The sequence below is a fragment of the Nanorana parkeri genome, unplaced genomic scaffold (genome assembly GCF_000935625.1).
Source record: "Nanorana parkeri isolate BGI_ZX_2015 unplaced genomic scaffold, ASM93562v1 scaffold1286, whole genome shotgun sequence".
NCBI lineage: Eukaryota > Metazoa > Chordata > Amphibia > Anura > Dicroglossidae > Nanorana > Nanorana parkeri.
In genome coordinates, this window is record NW_017307554.1 from 364,219 (window position 1) to 385,925 (window position 21,707).

General features: G+C 46.1%; 1 protein-coding gene across 2 annotated transcripts in view; it reads right to left on the reverse strand.

The window, feature by feature from the left end:
• Positions 1-5,951: 5,951 nt before the first annotated feature.
• LOC108797496 (phosphatidylethanolamine-binding protein 1-like) overlaps positions 5,952-21,707 on the reverse strand; it is a 17,339-nt gene continuing 1,583 nt past the window's right edge. The window contains exons 2-6 of one of the 2 annotated variants that reach the window (XR_001941892.1): positions 18,911-19,020; positions 18,721-18,821; positions 17,448-17,711; positions 16,613-16,615; positions 5,952-5,966 (exon numbers count right to left, since the gene is read on the reverse strand). Coding sequence is in view for 1 of the 2 variants with exons in the window: in XM_018569097.1 (XP_018424599.1) it covers positions 17,497-17,711; positions 18,721-18,821; positions 18,911-19,020 (426 nt within the window). In the remaining variant the exon portion in view is untranslated. Of the gene's footprint in view, positions 5,967-16,612; positions 16,616-17,164; positions 17,712-18,720; positions 18,822-18,910; positions 19,021-21,707 lie in introns of those variants that run through there. The other variant, XM_018569097.1, reaches the window with a different exon arrangement.

Consider the following 21,707-nt stretch of genomic DNA (forward strand, 5'->3'; position numbering starts at 1 on the left):
GGGCCGCCCCCCCGCCGGACACCCCCGCCGTGCTTCCCGGGCTCCGTTGCCCCTCCTACGGGCCCGGGACCGGCGATCTTTGTGTCCGCGGGGAGCTGGGGAGGAGGTCGACGAACTTCTGTTCATCGATCCCCTCCCCGTTCTATGGGACCGGGAGCGATGCAGATTGCATCACTTCCGGTCCCTGGGCTGTCAGTTCTGGGCTCCTGCAGCCCAGCTATAAGCTATTGAAGTGCGATCTGCACTTCAATAGCTTATTTCCAGTGTAAAGGTGACACTGAGGGTCATTGCCGTATGCGGCCGCTGCCATATCGTATTATTCTATGCAATCCGATCGGCAATTTTCTGTGGGCAGCGAGCTCAAGGGGCAGATGCTCTGGGCGCCACAACCTTGATTGGGCCCGGGGCAAGTGCCCTCTTTGCCCTGCGTTAAAGACGGCCCAGCCTGGTTCCCTGCTATTAGGAGACGTGTTTTGCAGACTCCCCTGTGATTGGTGTGGCTGTGGCTCCGTCTCCTCAGTCTTCCTGCTGACGGGAGGTGGCACACGTGTTCCATGCCTCTCGCTGGGTCGGTGAGGTGGACAGCGCATGGGCTGTGGACCACTAGCGTCATCGTGGAGAGTGGAGCCTCCTCTGGCGGCGTATTTAACGTTGGCAGGGGTTTCTTTCTACCGTGGACTGGGTCCCTGCCATCTGCGGGATCTTTGCTGCCACTGTGTTGTGCCTTCCAACACTTCCCTTCCTACATTCGGTTTCAGGTAGGATTATAGGCAACTATCCTATGGGTTAGTACATTCCTTCCCTGCATGCTTTTGGTTTTCACTCACTGTGCCTTGTGTTTCCCTTTTCTGGATACTGTATCTTGCTCCACTATGCCTTCCGACAAGCCAACCCCTTCCCAAGAACAGCGTTTGCAAAGAAGGTAAGGCTGTCTCCCTCTTTTCTCATGGAAATCTCGGGATCAGAAGTTTTAGCTGTTGAGACCAACATAAATCGTCCTCCTGTTCAAGACAAAGGTCCCCTTGTGGAGAAGGCTACTTCTGCAATAATTATGAGAGAGAGTGCAATAGATCTGTCAGTGGAGCATCGTGGACACCCTGGCCACTTTGATTATTATAGTTGTTATCAGCCACACTCAGATTAGTACTGGGCATGTATTTATCCAGCATTACAATGCAAAAGAGCATGTAGAAGCTGCTTTCAGGAGGCTACTAATGACAAAACTGGATAATTTGCATTTAATCTTGATGAGGCAAGTTTGCCAAGACTCTGAAGGACTTTGTATCCAGTGCGCAATCCACTGATCAGCCTTGAGCAGGCACTTCCCAGATAGAGGTTTGTTAGGCGGATCCAGCTACATTTCATTTTTGGGTGCAAGGAGAAGACTCTGAGTCTGTGTCTGATAGTCATGCCTCTGAAGCCGAGGAAGTTCAACCGGAGGGTTTTGACTTTTTCCCTAGTCCAGCCTTTTGTGAGATCAGTGAGACGAGCATTACTGTGGGAGGATGAGGTCAGCGAACCTGAAAAGAAGATTCTTTAAACATATCAAGAAAGAAGCCTGTAACTTTCCCTTCATAGAGGAAATAAGGGAGATTATAATGGATGAGTGGGGCCAGGCGGATAGTAAGTCTCCATTTCCTAGCTCCTGCAGTGGATGCTGCAGTAATGAGACTTGCAAGGGATGTGACCTTGCCCTTAAGGGCCTGTTCACACGATGTCCGTTTTCTGTGCTGACCTGATCCGTACGCTCCTGCACTAAAAATGCATCCCAATGTATCCCTATGTGTTTTATGGGCTACAGTTCTCCCATGCACAGTCCGTTCAGGTTACGACAGAAAAATACTGCATGTCACATTTTGTGCGGTCAGAAAACGCGTCAAAAACGCACTGCACTGCAGCTTACATACTGACAACCCCACTCCAGCAACAAAAAAAATGTATTTTTTTTTTTACTGGAACGCAGCAAAAACGCGGCAAAACACATAGCACCGCGTCTGCTGATCCGGACCTGAAACTCATGTGAACAGGCCCTAAACGATGCTGTAACCTTTCGAGATGTGCTAGACTGGCGCATTGATCTTGACCTTAGAAAGGTGTTTATCTGACGGGTGGTGGCTGTAAACCAGCTGTAGCCCTGGCTGTGCCTTCAAAAGCTCTTGAAGTATGGGCCAATAACATGGAGTCGGCTGTTTCCAGCAATCTCAGTAAAAATGAGATAATGGATTGACTTAAAAATTTAAAACTGGCCTCCATGTTTTATTGCAGAAGCATCCATTGATATGGCGTGTTCCATGTCTAAAATTATGCTCCTTTCAGTCATCGGGAGGAGGGTCCTGTGGTTGAAGCCTTGGGTTGCGGACCCCACTTCTAAGCAGGGGTGGTGTAAAATCTCCTTTAATGGGCAGTCTTTGTTGGGAGATAAACCAGAGGCAGCAATCTCTAAGGCCACTGGTGGGAAGTCTGGTTTTCTTCCACAGGGCTCTTTAGACAGCAAAATTCATGTTTCAGAGGAGCTTCCCAGATGTCTTCTAGGACTGTAAGATCACACAAGCCGGAGAAGGTGGAGCATCTCAGCCTCGTTTTCGAAAACTAAGAAGGGCGCTCCCTCCTCTGGACAGGATCAGAGGAAGTACTTTTGAGGATTTGCCTGCCCAGGTTTGTCAAGTGGAGGCCATGCTTGGGCAAGTCTGGGCGGTAGAGCTGCAGCTAACGATTATTTTCAAAATCGATTAGACGGACAATATTAAGGATCGCTGGGTGCTGAGGGCATTCATAGACCTTCCTCAGGCCTCCTCTGTCTCTTCCTTCATTGCAACAGAGCTGCTGATTTGCAGCGGGGAAAAAAAAATTTATATGGACTTATGTCGAAACCTAATTTGCCCAAAGGGCATTGACAAAGGTGCCTCACCAGGAGCGGTTCTCAGGTGTATACTCTCCGATTTCTGGTGCGAAAAAAGAGTGGGGAGTGGAGACCAGGCTGCACTGGATGAACAGAGACTGGAGAGTGTCTGAATACCTCTGGGATAAGGTCTGGCTAAAAGTGAAGTGCTAGGAGACATCTGACCCAATACCTGCTTCAGGCTGTCTACAAAGTGTAAAAAGATTTGTATGCGGTGAGTGTGCACTGCCCAGGGGGGCTTCGTGTGTGACACTACGAGAATCACTTATGCACACGCACGTTATATAAAAAGTTGGAGGACGATTACAAATCCTTCAAAAACATTTGTCAATAATTGCACTTGTCACTATATGAGTTTGGAATTAGATTTTTTATAAATAATCACCAACAGTTCACGGTTTAATCATCTGGAAGTCGGTGTATTTGGACTGAGGTCACATTACCACAGTCACCTTTGTATGGCTGTGGTAAATTTTTTCACTGTTAATATTGGTTCACATTGTTATTAATTGTGATGGACTATATATGTTTTCACTCTGTTTATACATTTTTCTCACAGAAATAATTTATATATTGTGTCTATCCATATTTGGATATTTTTCCGATTAGGGACACTTTGGTCACAAATATAAGTTCCCATTGTTTTATGGCACAGTAAATTGTTTAATCACATAGATCTAAACACTGAACGGGATTTAGCGCCGCAAAATCTTTGTTCACAGATCTGAGCTTGCTGAACAAGTTCGTTCAGAAAGAGCACTTCAGAATGGAATTCTTGTTAACGATATTGAGTCATTCAGCCAGGGGACTGGCTTCTCTCTATAGACTTGAAAGATGCTTATCTTCATGTTCCGGTCCTCCCCATGTTTCAGAAATATCTGTGATTCGCATGTGGCTCATCTGCACTTTCAATTTGTATGCCTGCCCTTCGGACATAACACTTCTCCCAGGGTTTTCACGAAAATTCTACTCTAATTAGTGGCTTTTCCGAGAGAGGGTGTCATAAATTGCAGCTCTTGGTTACAAGGAGCCCTTCACAAACTTTTAGCAAACAGAGTGGTGTTAGTACCGATGCTGGACTTCATTCCCAACGTTGCATCAAGATTCCACATGCATCAAGAAATAGTCCTCCTAACCTGCAGCCTTAATGTGGAGGATCAATTGAATCATTTGGATGTGGGTAAATCCTTGCAGTCTTACATAGCAGTCACGGTGACATTGAGAGCCTCGGATCATCTGTTCGTGATCCTGGCAGGCCCTAGGAAGCACCTGCAGGCCTCAAGTAAATCTAGCTTCACCTGGTTGGTAAGGTTATTGCATTGGCATGTGAAGCAATGGGATTGGCAGTTCCTGGGTCGATGACAGCAGATTCTACCCAGAGTGTTTCAGCCTCTTGGGCAGCCACGAACCGAGTGTCTCCTGAGATAATTTGTAAGGTGGCCACATGATTCTCGATCCATACCTTTATTCGACACTATCGCATCAACCTGATGCTTAATGATTGTAGAGTTGGGGTATAAAGTTGTTGCCTCCTCTGTGTGTAATTAAATCACTTAGCCTTCCCTCCCTTGTTTTGCAAGTTATTTCTCTTGTGCTGACATGGAGCTGTCAGGGAAGCAGGAAATGTCATACTTTAGTGCAATTTTTATTTCCTTACTAGCTCCATGGCAGTACAGTACCCTCCCAGTCGGAGTTGCTAGTTATGTAATGCTGGTAGCTGAGTAGGACTCCAAATTTTAGATCAAGATCAAGTAAGTGTGAAATATAATTTTCCTGTTTCTGTGCGTTCTCCAGTGGCTCCCCGGGATCTCCACTTGTTTGTTGGTTTTGCAACAACCACCCTTTCAACCCATTAGGGGTATTCCCTTGCCTACACTAACTCATAAGGTTTCCTTTCTCCCTAACCAGGACAATGTGCTTCCCTCTCTATGTTCTGCTTCTAAACATCCTAAGAATATTTCTCTTCACTGTCTTGATGTGGTACGTGCTGTTCGAGTCTACTGTATCTTTCTGCTACAGCTTCTTTAAGACAGTTGGATATTTGTTACTCCTGAAGGTCCCCGCAGGGGACACCCTGCCTCTTGCTCCACTATTTCTAGGCAGATTAGGAGTCTCATAATTCGGGCCTTACAGTTTACAGTATGATTTCATCATTCGAGTTTACAGGATGGGGTCCTACCATTTCCTTACAAAACAGAGGCCACCAGAGAGTTAGTTACTTATTGGGCTTTTCGGCATCAGACATCTGTTTCCCAGATTTGCAAGGGGTCAACTGGTCTTCATCTGTTCACGTGTGTGTTGTTTTACCAGGCCTCTTTTCTTCGTAAAGTGCTTCAAACCATTGTTTCAAGCCCTTTTGCCCGTTTGTTATGTAGGTCTGTTGGCGTTTGTTAGCCGTGTTGCCCACAATTCAGTTGGACTGCTTTTGGATGTCCTAGTGGTCTAAGTTTTGTTTTTTTAAAGTTCTGGAGACACTGAGGCAGTATTTGTACTCCTACTAACACAACATAAAGTAAGGATATTTCATGCATGGAACAGACGACAATAAAAACGTGACAAAGGATCTTACCTTTTCCCAGTCAACTAATCAAAACATTGTTGTACCCTTTTTGAGATCAAATCTTTTTATTATATAGTTTTTTATTATATAGTATTTTGTAATGCAGCCCTTCCTTGATTATGCATATGGTGCTATTAGGAGCTGGCCAACACAGCAACAATACGTAAAGTGAATATTAATGAATTAAGAAAGGGCTCAACAGCAATTGAAGGGATATCCCAATCTGGGCACAAGCCCTAAAACAACCTGGCAGACGATTCCTAACTTAATTTTTTTTTAAAAGTGGGAGGAGGGGCTTTAATGCGGTCAAATCATTCTTTTCTTAGGTGTGAAACCCTCCTAATTATTTTCCAATAATACCACAAAAAACATTACTACCCTCTTGCTACTTCAGTGGGAATCATGAAGGGCAGTACTTCATGGATCTTCATACAAGAAGCCCTAATAGAAAAAGAGAACAGGCAAAGGCCAATTCTGATATGCTACCAAAATTATAAACACTAGAAACTCAATACATATTATCCTATTCACCAGATACATTGATGTCAATATCTGTGACAAAATCCCATCTCCTCCAATGATATAGCCAGGCTCACAAAAAACTACAATGAAAAAGTTACCTTTGGTTTCTATAAGCATGGTAAGAAATGTGGTAAATATCTCACAAGATCCCATCATCCCATGGTTTGGAAAAATTGTCCATTTCTGCTCACTTTTCAGTTCAGCTATGTTGTCCTAGATTGTTCACTTCTCCTGCCTTCTTCAAACTCTTCACCCTTTTGTGAATAACCCTGTTATAATCTTCCCACTCTCAATCTTACTAACAACAAAATTAATTAATTGAAGTACACTATATTGCCAAAAGTATTGGGATGCCAGCCTTTACACGCACATGACATTTAATGGCATCCCAGTCTTAGTCCGTAGGGTTATATATTGAGTTGGCCCACCCTTTGCAGATATAACAGCTCCAACTCTTCTAGAAAGGCTGTCCACAGGGTTTTGGAGTGTGTCGTATTTGTGAGGTCAGGTACTGATGTTGGACGAGGAGGCTTGGCTTGCAGTCTCCGCTGGAATTCATCCCAAAAGTATTCTATCGGGTTGAGGTCAGGACTCTGTGCAGGCCAGTCAAGTACCTCCACCCCAAGCTCGCTCATCCATGTCTTTATGGACCTTGCTTTGTGCACTGGTGCACACTCATGTTGGAACAGGAAGGGGCCATCCTCAAACTGTTCCCACAAAGTTGGAAGCATGAAATTGTCCAAAATGTCTTGGCATGCTGATGCCTTAAGCGTTCCCTTCACTAGAACTAAGGGGCCAAGCCCAACCCCTGAAAAACATGATTTGTCACTCCAGAGAGCATGTCTCCACTTCTCTAGAGTACAGTGGCGGCGTGCCTTACACCACTGCATCCAACGCTTTGCATTGCACTTGGTGATGTAAGGCTTGGGTGCAGCTGCTCGGCCATGGAAACCCATTCCATGAAGCTCTCTACACACTGTTGTTGTGCCAGTCTGAAGGCCACACAAAATTTGGAGGTCTGTAGCTATTGACTCTGAAGACAGTTGGTGACTTCTGTGCACTGTGCGCTTCAGCATGCGCTGAGCCCGCTCTGTCATTTACTTCGTAGCTGAGTTGCTGTTGTTCCCACTTTGTTGCTTCCACTTTGTTATAATACCGCTAACAGTTGACTGTGATTTACAGTTGACAGTTGATTTAGTAGCAAGGAAATTTCACGAATGGACTTATTGCACGGATGGCACCCTATCACGTTACCACGCTTGAATTCACTGAGCTCCTGAGAGCGACCCATTCTTTCACAAATGTTTGTAGAAGCAGTCTGCATGCCTAGGTGCTTGATTTTATAGACCTGTGGCCATGGAGGTGATTGGAACACCGGAATCTAATGATTTGGAGGGGTGTCCCAATACTTTTGGCAATATAGTATATACATAATCCCTCACCACCAAAATTTCCCTTCAAAAAATGCTTTCCTTATGCAAAGTATTTTGAATTACACGCAATAGGTTGGACTTGATGGACTTATGTCTTTATTCAACCTCAAATACTATGAATTCATAGAACTACTTCATAGAACTACATAAGCCACCTCAAAAAAGAAACCTCAGACCTGAAAGCCTATGACCATAAACACTACACCAGGTAGAATAAATATCCTAAAAATAGATATCTTGCCAAGGTTTCTATATCCAAAACCACTCCCTTAATATTCCCCACTCTTTCTAGCAAACACTGTTCATGAAATTCATATGGGGTTCTTGACACCCCAAGATCAGGCTTTATAGTATTCTCCCTTGCCAGATCAAAGGGCAGAGCTAAAGGCCCCAACATTCTTCTCTTATATTCAGCCTCCATACTTAGTTGACTGGTTTCACAATGCGTCCTCTAACTAAAGGGTCCTCATTGAACAAGCCTTCACCCCATATGACCTTTGAACCCATCCATGGATCGAACAAATCAGAGGGAAGACCACCCACCTTCCCCTACTCACATGCCTTCTCACTGTATGAGAAAAGACTATCCCATGACTGCCCCTCCTCTGCAAAAGCAGTATTCCACCCATCTTTGACCATATCCCATTTTCTGATATGGTTGCAAAACACTGCCGCCTGACCCAAATCCTCCAGCAAGCTCCTTACTACCCCTCCAAACTGTCCTGTCATCTGCCTCCCCCAATCAACTTCAATAGTTAGCATGTTAACAGTTCATAAATTTAATAGGGCTGCGGAAACTAACGATTAATTACCCGATTAAACGTTAAAAGTTTTGATTGATTACAATCCTTTTGATCAATAATGAAAACACTCACCTCTCCGCCGGCTTCCCGGGAGTCCCATCGTAGATCTGCTGACGTCACGGACATCGACGTCACCGGACTCCTCCCCCCCTTCCCTTCGTTAGCCGACGGAGCCACTTGGGCCGGTTGATCTGTCAACACTTATCGAGTTCTGCGACCGCCTGACTTCCGGTTTCGTTACAACTAAGGGGTTTGCCCAAGAAACTTGTTCTGCACGAGCGCCAGCCAAGGCATTGGCCTATACTCATACACAGCAATGAAGTAATAAAATGAACTAGGATCACACTAATCCAGCACGATAGCGGCGGCCATATTGAGTGGGGCACGTGAGATTAATAACGTGCTGGATTAGTGTGATCCTAGTTCATTTTATTACTTCATTGCTGTGCTGTATGTGTATAGGCCAATATAGTTGGATCTGTATGTGCGTTATAATTAATCGAAATTAACCGATTAAAAAAATTTAACTTAATTGAACACGAAAATTTGAATCAGTAATAGACCCCACCCCCCGCTAGTGAAACTTAAATAAACAGGATGCGCTGCTGAGGAAGGAGTGTTCGGAGAAGTACAGAATTGAGTACGTACAGCGGGGGGGGGAAGGTTAAGAGAAAAATTGTAGAAATGTCACCAGCACACCAGTCCTTTTAAGATAGCAAAAGCTTCATTTATTGAAGTTTTTTGTCATATGACCAAAAACTTCAATAAATGAAGTTTTTGCTATCTTAAAAGGACTGGTGTGCTGGTGACATTTCTACAATTTTGCTGACATTCGCGGCGCCATCCGCTGTCACTGCGAGCACCCCCCACTACAAGGGACATATCGGTAAGGAGTGCGACAAGGAGAGTACTCATTGGGAAGGTTAAGAGGGGACCAGATTGGAAGAGGTAATTCCATTCTCCCAAATTTGCCTAGGAAAGTGGAATTACAATTTAATACCAACTAAACGTTTTCCTCTCCATTGACTCCATTTAAGAGGCTTCATCTACAGAATTCTACCCCAGCATGTTATATTTCCTAATATATATTATGCTTCCATCATTAACGCACTGTCCACCTCCTCAATACACTGATCAATAGTCCATTGAACTTGGTACAGCCTTTTTGCTAAAAGACTAAGGCAAAGCTTTTACTTTAACACGTTGACTTTCACTGTCAAGTGAAGCCCAATAAAGCAGCTCTAAGGTTCTCATCTGCCGATATAGATGACCCACCACACATTACCAAATCTACCCCTCTCAGACAGGTGCTGAAGATGCTGAAACATCCTAGACCAATGCTTCATAGCTGGCAGTCCTGTGATCCCAATAAAAATTTTGGAACATGGTCCGCACAATTTATACAAAGACCACTTGGGGTACCGTCTCCAATACTTCCTAAATTCTACTGCTCTATAAGTTACCAGGTCACATCAAACAAAAAGGACACCTCCTCATTGCAGCTCGAACATTGATCCTGTGACAATGGTGCTCTCGCACCCCACAACAAACTGAGCTAGCTGCAATGCGATCCAATGCGTTGCAGACACAATAGCACTGAAACACACTGAGGATGGTCTACGAGGCCTTAGAGCTGGTTCACACCACAAACAGTGCATTCAGGCTCTGGAACGCACTGTATCACACTCTGGCGGGTTACCTGTGTTAAGGGGCGATCGCCCGCACCCGAACGCGTGGCACATTAGTGCCTGTGTTCCGGTCCAGTGCAATCTGCAAAAATGCTGCAAGCACTAATTTTGCAGATTGCACTGGTGACATTTCTACAATTTTGCTGACATTCGCGGCGCCATCCGCTGTCACTGCGAGCACCCCCCACTACAAGGGACATATCGGTAAGGAGTGCGACAAGGAGAGTACTCATTGGGAAGGTTAAGAGGGGACCAGATTGGAAGAGGTAATTCCATTCTCCCAAATTTGCCTAGGAAAGTGGAATTACAATTTAATACCAACTAAACGTTTTCCTCTCCATTGACTCCATTTAAGAGGCTTCATCTACAGAATTCTACCCCAGCATGTTATATTTCCTAATATATATTATGCTTCCATCATTAACGCACTGTCCACCTCCTCAATACACTGATCAATAGTCCATTGAACTTGGTACAGCCTTTTTGCTAAAAGACTAAGGCAAAGCTTTTACTTTAACACGTTGACTTTCACTGTCAAGTGAAGCCCAATAAAGCAGCTCTAAGGTTCTCATCTGCCGATATAGATGACCCACCACACATTACCAAATCTACCCCTCTCAGACAGGTGCTGAAGATGCTGAAACATCCTAGACCAATGCTTCATAGCTGGCAGTCCTGTGATCCCAATAAAAATTTTGGAACATGGTCCGCACAATTTATACAAAGACCACTTGGGGTACCGTCTCCAATACTTCCTAAATTCTACTGCTCTATAAGTTACCAGGTCACATCAAACAAAAAGGACACCTCCTCATTGCAGCTCGAACATTGATCCTGTGACAATGGTGCTCTCGCACCCCACAACAAACTGAGCTAGCTGCAATGCGATCCAATGCGTTGCAGACACAATAGCACTGAAACACACTGAGGATGGTCTACGAGGCCTTAGAGCTGGTTCACACCACAAACAGTGCATTCAGGCTCTGGAACGCACTGTATCACACTCTGGCGGGTTACCTGTGTTAAGGGGCGATCGCCCGCACCCGAACGCGTGGCACATTAGTGCCTGTGTTCCGGTCCAGTGCAATCTGCAAAAATGCTGCAAGCACTAATTTTGCAGATTGCTCCAAACCGGATCACAGGCACTAGTGTGCCACGCGTTCGGGTGCGGGCGATTGCAATACAGGTGTGGTTTAAAGATATACCTGGAGCAGCTTTGATAAGAGTGCAGGGGTCAGGAGTGTACCACTCAACATAATGTATTGGGGTCAGGAGTGTAACGTTCAACATAGCGAATATAGCGCAGAGGTCAGGAATGTAATATTCAACATGGCGAATGCGGTGCAGGTGTTGGGAGCGTAACGCTCAACTTAGCAAATGCAGTGCAGGAGTATAAGGTACAACATGGCGTATACTGTACAGTGGTCAAGAGTATAATGTACAACATAGTGCATACAATGCAGGGGTCAGGAGTAAAACTTACAACATAGCAAATGTAGTGCAGGGATCAGGAGTATAAAGAACAACATAGTGTACAGGTGAAACTCTAATAATTAGAATATCGTGCAAAAGTAATTGCAGTAAGTGCTGCAAAAGGGGCCCAAACCAAGTACTGAGTACATATGCATGCTTGTACTTTTCAGAGGTCCGATATTGTTCTATGTACAATCCTTGTTTTATTGATTGCATGTAATAATCTACTTTTTTGAGGTTGTGGATTTGGGGTTCTTGGGGTTTTCATGAGCTGTAAGCCATAATCATCACAATTATGACAAATCACGGCTTGAATTATCTTGCTTTGCATGTAATGAGTCTATCTCATATATTAGTTTCACCTTTTAAGTTGCATTAGTGAAATAAATGAACTTTGCACGATATTCTAATTATTCGAGTTTCACCTGTATACCAGGGGCGCCCACAATTTTTCGTCAACTTTTCAAATGACAAGCTCAATGAGATCTACCAATGAAAAAACACCTGCATTCAGGGGCGTGGCGGTGCATTGAAGTCAATGGCACCGCAGCCGGGCCCCTTGCCCACAGTGGGACCGCCTGCATCCAGAACCCAGGCACATTAGTGCCTGCATTCTAGTCCAGTGCGATCCGCAAAAATGCTGCAAGCTCTATGTTTGCAGATCGAACTGTACTGGAATGCAGTCACTGATGCCTGCGTTCCGGGTGCGGGTGATCGCACTGTGGGCAGGGGCATAGCTGCGGTGCCATTGACTCCAGCACGGTTAGCTGCTGGAATGCACTGTATCGCATAGTAAACTCCCTCCTGCATTCTGAAGTCAATGGCACACCAGCCATGCTCCCCTTCCCAGCCGCAGTGCATTAGCTTGCACCAGAACGCGGCACAAAAATCCCTGCGTTCTGGTCCAGTGCGATCGGAAAAAAATGCATGCATTATTTTTTTCTGCTCGCACTGGGCCGAAATGTAGGCATTGTGGCTTCCGCGTTCTGGTGACTTCAATTCACTGCCACGGCCCCTCCCAGCCGAGAACGCGGGGGGGGTTACCATGCGATACAGTGCATTCCACCCAAACGTGCTGGAACATACTGTACTGTACCTCGTGTGAACAAACCCTGAACACGGTCCTAAAACATTGCATTCTTTGATTCAGGCATTATCTGCGGGAGGGGGCGTGGCGGTGCATTTAAGTCAATGTCACCATAGCCATGCCCCTCGCCCGTATTGCAATCGCCCTCACCTGAACGCGTGGCACACTATTGCCTGCGATCCGGGGCAATCTGCAAAATTAATGCTTGCAGCATTTTTGCAGATTGCACTGGACCGGAACACAGGCACTAATGTGCCACGCGTTCGGGTGCGGGTAATCGCCCCTGAACACAGGGAACCGGCCAGAGTGCGATAGTGCGTTCCAGAGCCTGAGCGCACCGTTTGTGGTGTGAACCAGCTCTAAGGCCTTTGTTGTGGGGTGCGAGGGGGCGCGGCGGTGGGTTGAAGTGAATGGCACCGCAGCCACGCCCTCTAGCCGCAATGCGATCGGCCGTACGGGAATGCAAGGCACATCAATGCCTGCGGTCCGGTCCAGTCTGAAAAAATGCTGCAAGCACTTTTTTCTGACCGGACCGCAGGCATTGATGTGCCTTGCATTCCCGTACGGCCGATCGCATTGCGGCCAGAGGGTGTGGCTACGGTGCCATTCACTTCTACACACCACCGCACCTCCTCCTGCCCCACAGCAAACTGAGCTAGCCGCAATGCGTTCGACACAATAGGACCAGAACGCACTGAGGATGGTGTGAACAAGGCATTAGAAATCCAAACTGCGCAGCCCCTTAACTCAAGCCAATAGCCTACCTGCTTCTGGCTCTTCAGGTGTAGTTCCAACGTGCAGACTAGGGGGGCAGTGTCTAAAGCTGCAGGCGGAGAGGGGCCGGTCAAATGTGCTGAAGAGAGGGAGGAGCTGCTGGTGTCTAGTGCTGGATGCAATGGACAGTGAAAAGGGCGGGCCGAGGGGCGGGTCAAGTGTCTCATGGAAGAGGCGGCGCGTCTACGCTATGTGCGGCAGGTATTATTGACCGCTACAGACAGGAGGGGAGAGCCGAATGTGTCGGATGCTGTAGCGTCCGACATATTCGAGTAAACAGATCGCGGGACAAGGAGTCGACCAGCTATAGCTTTGCGATCGACTGGTAGATCGCGATCAACCTTGTGGGCACCCCTGTTATATACCGTGTTTTTAAAGGACAAAATGGGCTTTAATTTGATGTGACATATGCATATAGAAATTCTTTTTTTTTTTTAAATAAAAAAAAATCAGAGTTAGGACTTACCAGTAACTCTATTTCCATTAGTCTTCCAGGACAGCATCACGAGATGGAAGTAGCATAGGGGGAAGTCCCATGGAATTGACAGGGCATCCACAGCCAGAGGGGAATCTCCCTGCTGGAGGGAAAAAAACTGCCTTAGTTTTGCATTCTCCTGAGTTGCAAAAAGATCTACCACCGGCAAACCCCATTTCTCTGAAATCAGTGAAAATACTTCCTGGTTCAGGACCCATTCGTCCTGCAGTATCCGATGCCGACTCAAATAGTCTGCCAGGATGTTGTGGGTACCCGTCAGGTGTACCGCAAACAGGGACTTTAGATTCACTTCCGCCCAGGAAAATATTTCCTTGGCTAGAAGCTGCAGCGGCCAGTGACGTACGCGGCCACCCGGTCTGGCCGTGGAACACGTCCCGAGGCCCTGAGAACCGGACAGACCCCTCTGAACGGTGGTCCACCGATTCCCCTGACCAGCCAAGGGGGTTCCGTCCTCCCGGTCCCGGCCCGTACTGGGCACTGAAGGGGGAAAGGAAGCTAGCCTCATCTCCTGCAGCGCTAGGAGAATCCCTGGGGCTCACATAAGGTAGGCAAACCTACACCCTCTGCCCTACACAGGCAGGCCATAAACAAAAGAAGACTTCCCGGGCAGCATCACCACATGGAAGCCCCTCTCAGCGTTCTGTGACGCGCTCCCCAGCTTGACTGAGGAAACACAAAAGACTGAGGGAGTGGAGGAGAGGAGGGTCTTTTAAGCAGATTAAGTGACGTGTTTACTGTGTGTGGGGGAGGAGATTCCATCTCGTGATGCTGTCCTGGAAGACGTTATGGGAAATGAATAAAACATTTATTTGGCAGTAATAATGTGTACATCATTTGTGCAGCTAACAGAAAGTCATTCATAAATGATTTGATTTGTCCTGATTTATAGGGCATATCATATGTCTGGGATTTTAGTTTATTTTAAAAGTTAAAGGTCACAAAATACAAGGCGTGAAATAGTTTTAGACTGTGGTAGGTTTGTCTCCTATCTTTAAAGGAGAACTATGAGGTGAGTGCTTTTCACTCACCTCATAGTTCTAGCCGACCTGTGACAATGAGACTGTCACAGGTCGGCTCAGTAGATCGGGAGGTGAGCGAACACATACCGGGTTCGCTCACCTCTCGATCCTGTCACGGCTCTCTGCCGTGGGAGGGGCTGCATTCCCCTCTCCGATCTGCCAGCGCTGACTGGCGGAACAGACGGGGGAGGGGGCGGGTACAGCTGGCTCTGCCTCTAGATAGGCAGAGCCAGCTGTCACTCACGCAGCTGGGCGGATCCTGTCATCTACGTCGGGATCCGCTCCGGCGTCTCAGTATACCGCAAGCTGTAGCTCGCGGTATACTGAGCCTAGGGTGACGGGAGTACGCTAGTTTGTGTCCTCCCGTTACCCTAAGGAGAACTATGGGGAAAACCACTGACCCCATAGTTCTCCTTTAATAGTCTCCTCAGCACTAGATTTTCTGTAAAACTTTTTTCCTTTTTTTAAAAACTTTATTTTAATTTTAAATTGTATTTTTTTTTTAACTAGGGGCCACTAAGGGGTTCTTTTTAAGTTGCAGGGGCTTTACAACTTAGTATCTCAGAGAATATAGTATTCTCCTCATGGATTCTTTGTATCAGTTTGGAACACGCAGCCGGCTCGCAGTTGCACAACCCAGTGAGCTGCTGCCGCCTCTGTGATCACAACGATCAGCTCTTACTGTGATCACAGGACTGCGACCACCTGATCTGCTGTTGGTGTGCCTCGGGCACCGAGGAACCCAGCAACAGGAGCAGTAACTCAATGAGCTATGGTCCCTCCACGGACCAGCGCTCATTGTACCACATGACAGGGTTATCCCGTCACTGGTCATTAATCAACTGAACGATTGTGGCCGCATAATCCAGTCAGTAGGCAAGGGGTTAAATGTCAAGCTTGGCCCTGTGTACATGAAATCCAGCATGTATACAGCACCCGCTCTGCAGCACACCACAATGTACATGCATTGTGGTTCACTGTGTTGGCAATGTAAGTTCATGTGTATTGTTTCGTGGTTTGAGGTGTTTCAGGAATGGGCAGTGTTGGCACAGTGAATTCCATTCCAAAGAAACAAGCGAGATGGGTTACTAAAGTAGAAATAGGTGGTCAGCAACTGCTAAACATTCTTTCTAAAAATGCAAGCTGTCATGCTGTTTCAGTGACCTTAAAAAGCAACAATTCCAGCTACTCTAAAATCCCATCTTCCCCCCCACACGTCATTTTCAACAGTCTGCTAACCTTAAAAGTTGCGATCATGTGACAACTGCCCTCTTTTCCTCTGTCACCCAAACATTAAGCAGGCTTCAGTGGTGCTCGCACTCCTGAAAGTCTTGACATACAAGTGCCTTTTTACAACTACTTTCTAATTCAGTAAGCACAAGTAGGGTCATGACCTCATCTACCACGTGTTTATGACAGCCTGTGCTCAAACTTCCGGGCTGAATTACACTGGTCGTCATTCAACCAGGAAGTGAGGTGGTGGCGGCGGCGGCTGCTAAGGGCATGAAGACTGACACAGCAACCTAATTAAGGTATATTTTGCTCTTAAAAGTTAAGCTTTCCAAAAAAAAGAGGGAATAAGAATTTAGTGATATTAAAGGCAAAAGGATTTTAAGCTATTTCAAATGCTGATAAAATCACTTGCAATGAATGCTGTTTCTTGATCTTTGTTTTAGTTTCCTGCAGAATGAGCTGGTCCCGAGCACTGGTCAGAACTTCCTGTTTTAGAGAGTGACTCCTTTCTCAAACAGAGTGCTATGCAGTCACACTTGTGTGTGCTAGTAAGCTGTGTACATCTCCACAAACACAGCAAATAAAACTAGTCGTTCCCCCTGGCCCCCCCACTCCTCCCTACGACAAGCTAGTAGACAAACAGTTGCTGGAGACTGCTCTGTCCTTTGTGAGCTTGTACTGGACAAGTTGAGGGAAGCTGAGTGGAGAGAGTTGGAGCCAGCTGTTCAGAAACATGATCATTGTGTTTGGGCAAACATGTAAAGCAATGCTTTCCTGGGCAATGTAGATCCGTTTGATCTGGATTCATTATTGACAAATAAAGTTGAATGCTACTTTAAGATAATTAAAAATAAAGTTGTAGTTGGGCTTTCATACTGAGTCACTGACCCAAAGCAAGTACAGGAAATATTCAGATAGGGAGTTTGACCTGGAACAAGAATGCAGCAAGAGAAGTACAGTTACAAAGTGTTCATGCCAGAGAAGGCGACAGCGAGGTTAGCAGCAGAACCCCCATATCTTCTCCAACCATTGTAGATCTCTAGATTATGGGATCTTCGCACACATACAGAAATGTTATAGCCAGAACAATCCTTTCACATATTTGCAGCAAAGAAGACGCAAAGACTTTGTTCATTTGGCGTTTTACTTTCATTTCATGCAAAACAAAAAGGAGTGCAACTAATCTGCTGAAATGCATCTATGGGCCTCTTCATTCGGGAATTCCTACTTCCTGTTAATAAAGCGAAGGATGTTCCTGGATTGGAGACTGACCTTTACCAGGACTACAAAAGGTGCCTTAGCTCTAAGTGTCTAGGGATTCTTCATTCTCAGGCTACTAAACACTTTAAAGCTCTTTCAATTAAGTGCTAAGTGGAAACATTTGTACAAGTTGTTTTCCTTCACCACAGGAAACACTGGTCAGGATGTGAGAAATGATTGGCTTAAAAATTGGAAATGACTTGTGGTCTGAACAATTAAGTGCAAAAGGATAATAATCTGCAGGTTGCTTTAAGAGCCAAGTTGCTCATACAGCTTGGGGACATAATCGTCCCACTCAGCCTGGTAGCAATTCCCAGCAACAGGGGCTCCAAGGCCATATTTCTTGCGGAATGAAGACAACTTAAAACATCCTCTGTGCTCTCCGCAGCGGTTGGTCAGAACTCGCTCATCGCATTTCAGTGGTTCTTTCTGCTCGTACACCAACCAGACATAACGATGGAGGCCTACAAAGAAAAACAAAGTTGTGCAAATATCTAAAAAGAACATGAAAAGTTGGAGGAGTCTCCTAAAATGTATTGAAGCGTATTCCTCAGTGCAAACAACATGATAGTATGGAGTACAAACAATCCTCTGCACTTGTACTTCAGGCCCAATTCTGGCCAAGCTTCTTTAGGTTTCTGACATGGTGTGGAAGCCCCATAAATATTTAAAAGCTGCTCCTTTCTAGTAAGGAAATGATCCTTACATGCTTTGTGTTCTAACACCTATCATCAGGACAGGAAGTGAGAAGAAATCTCCCTCATACACATACCATCCTTGTAGAGGCTCCGACCTTAATCCAATTACAAGAACATGCGTTACATCTCTCAGCCAGTATTAATGATATCTGCAATTGAATTCTTGGGCCTACACACATGCCACGGGGGGCACTAACTGCTGGATTATCGAAAGCATAAGGAGCCTGGGACTGAATTGGCCCACTTATAGTTAAAATATCTATTTTCAGCGAACTAACATTTTTTTGTCTGTGCCCCTGCTAGAGAGGTTCACTCCCCGAGGGGAAATCTTCCAATGGGGACACTTGTCCCAGTGACAACTTTCAAAAACAGGATTTCACTCGCCATGGAGAGATTTCCTGTCAGTTGTATCTCAAGACAGGAAGTGAAGGAAAGCCTCCCTAATGGAACCCCAGATGGCAAGAAAAAAAATAACGGGTCTAAATACTTTCCTACTCTATCAATGAAAGATAGGTTTTGTCCTTAGATATACTTTAGTCCCATGCACGAAGACTGCAGAAAGCTCCCACATGTACTATTTTACAATTTTGTACAGCTACTATTGTGTATCAGACACTTTACTCACACTTCATGGCAAGGTAGGTGGTCACAGGTGATCAAGCTTGGACACCGTGACTATTGTGTGTATTTCCGGGCTCAATTATCAGTGTAATCCTTAGTACACAGCCACAATGTCTAATGTCAATGCCATTACTTTTCCTTCAATGCCACTCACCAGTTCCTTTCGGTGGGCCTGAGCCAACATAATCAGACAGGACACAACCACTGCTGAGGTCATTCCCTTTCATGTTCACAACAAGATAGTGGTGCCATTCCCTAAAACCAGAAGATACACATGAAACCATAGCCAGAAGTGAATCATTTCAGACAGTACTTGAGTGTTCCGTGCTTTCATAGTGTCTAACCTGAATTTGGGATTTTTCCTGCTGGGAGCATCTGGGTCAGTCATCACAAGAGTGTACAGTTTGTTGCTGTCCATTCCTTCCCATGAAATGCTCGTAGGGCAGTTCTGAACCTACATTTAAAAAAAAATAATTATATCAAAACCATGTAGACCTTGCTACAGATTCCATCTCCATCCTTATACCTCCTTTATAAGGAACCACAGAACCCTTATTTATATTTACTTGATGAACCTAAGCTAGAGAAACTCCATTAGATGAAGCCACATGGAACACAAATCAATCATCAACAAAGACTTCATGTGCCACACTGAAATAGATGGGGTACACTAAGGCTAGAAAAAGGAAGAACTAAACCCCAGTAAGGATATACAGCCTGGGAATCAATCAAAAAAAATGCTTAATAAAGAGATACACATTTATTGAATAGAAATACAAAATGATTAACCTTAACATGAATGCATCTGTCCTGCTAAAGTTCTATATATTATACACCCAAAATACTGTCTAAAATATACTTCACGCATGACAGAAATTAGTCCCAAATAACATGATGGTAATTACTGATGTCACCAAGTAAATTAGAAAAGGGGGTAAAAACAGAACAAAAAACTGTTGTGGAGAAATGTGGAAGCCAATGCCCGGAGTATTGTAACAGAATAAGGGGTCTATTCACAAAGCTGCCAAGGGCAGCCGAGTGAATGACTGATCTGAAGTGAACCGAACACTGTTCGGCTATTCACTTCAGGCTGGTACGGCTGATTTCAGCCGTACATCGGCTTGCTTCGTGTGGCTTCGGGTCGACCGAACATACTCAGCATGTTCGGCAGACCCGAAGTGCAGAAGGAGTTCGACTCAGCCGATCCAACATCTGGATCGGCTGAGCCAAACCTCCGGCAGGCTTCTCACTGCTGTTCGGGCTATTCTACGAGATGCCGAACAATTTCGGTTCTACTGAACTGAAGGGGTCCTAGGGCCGAAGGATCGGCCGAAGCTACGGCCAGATCCTTCGGCAGCTTCGTGAATAGACCCCTAAGTCGCTGTAGGTGATCATATCACATGATTGCACATTCGTAGGCGATACTATCACTTCCCATTCATTCCTAATTGAAGATACAGTAACCATACCATGTCCTCAATTATGTACAAACACTCAGCGATCACTGATCGCCGAGTGTTTGCATTGGCTCTCCTCTCTGACACGCTGTCACAGGAGGCTGAGCAAGCGGAGCAGGGAGGAGAGGTCAGCCTTCTGTGACAGCGCTGGCTGTCTCCGCCCCCACACCGCTCTGCCGGACTATGATAGGAGGCTGAGCGGTGTGGGAGGAGAGACGCCGGGCGCTCACAGCACTCTGCCGTCGCACTTTCTCTCCTCCCCGCTGGGACACAGAGCAGCGCCCAGTGGGGAGGAGAGAATAGGATGGATGCACCCATGTATCGGCAGGAAAATGGCACTTTCGGCAGTATGCCAAAAGTGCCATTTTCGTCCGATATGTTTCGGCGCCGATATATTGGTGCATCCCTCATTAACACATCTGGCTGCACAATGAAATCCCTCCATGTGTTCCGTCATTGTTCCTCAGATTACACAATTCATAAAGCTGGGCAAATCAAACCAGGTTCCTGCTGCAGGAAAAGTCATCGTGGCCTGTAGCACACATCCCAATTACAGGTCTCGTTTTACACTCTCTGTCCTTGGCACAATAAAATCACCATTCCCCCATTTGTCCTGGTGTCATTGCCCTTTCCTGTATCAGCCTGGTGTTACAACATACCCTGTCTCCCTCAGTCAGACTGGCACACTCATACACAACTGTATCCAAGTGTGTGTGTTTATCAAACACTATTGCAACCCAGGCAATAGTCTCTCCCCAACCACCCCCACATATACAGGCTGGGCAGGGTGCATGTTGTCCTTTGAGGACACAACACCGGGCACCAACCAATGTACTATTGCAGTCATACTAAGTCTATAAAACAAAGAGTCAGCAAACCGTTTCTCCACCGACAACTGCGGCTGCCAAACCGCCTATTATGTTGTAAAGAGAGGAGAATACAGAGCCCAATGACAACTACACACAACACTGAGGGCTCAGGATAAAGATTCTTATTTTCAGCCAATGAGATGTGTAAATGACAGTCACATGACTGAAGATAAAGACACTTATCCCTGTGTAAAGATTCCCAGATTAAGCCTTCAGTATACCCCGGGAGATCCGATTCACCGACCTACATAAAACCAATGCTCACCTTCCTCCTGGTACCACTATATGACTGCTCAATGCCCCAATGGCCCCGTCATCCCGATCCCCCAGGTGCCACTACATGACTGCTCTATGCCCCAATGGCACCCTCATCCCGATCCCCCAGGTGCCACTACATGACTGCTCTATGCCCCAATGGCACCCTCATCCCGATCCCCCAGGTGCCACTACATGACTGCTCTATGCCCCAATGGCACCCTCATCCCGATCCCCCAGGTGCCACTACATGACTGCTCTATGCCCCAATGGCACCCTCATCCCGATCCCCCAGGTGCCACTACATGACTGCTCTATGCCCCAATAGCACCGTCATCCCGATCCCCCAGGTGCCACTACATGACTGTTCTATGCCCCAATGGGCATAGAACACACAGGGGACATCCGACACATCCCAGTAATAGGGGCTGTGCACCATTCATATACACAGGGGACATCCGACACATCCCAGTAATAGGGGCTGTGCACCATTCATATACACAGGGGACATCCGACACATCCCAGTAATAGGGGCTGTGCACCATTCATATACACAGGGG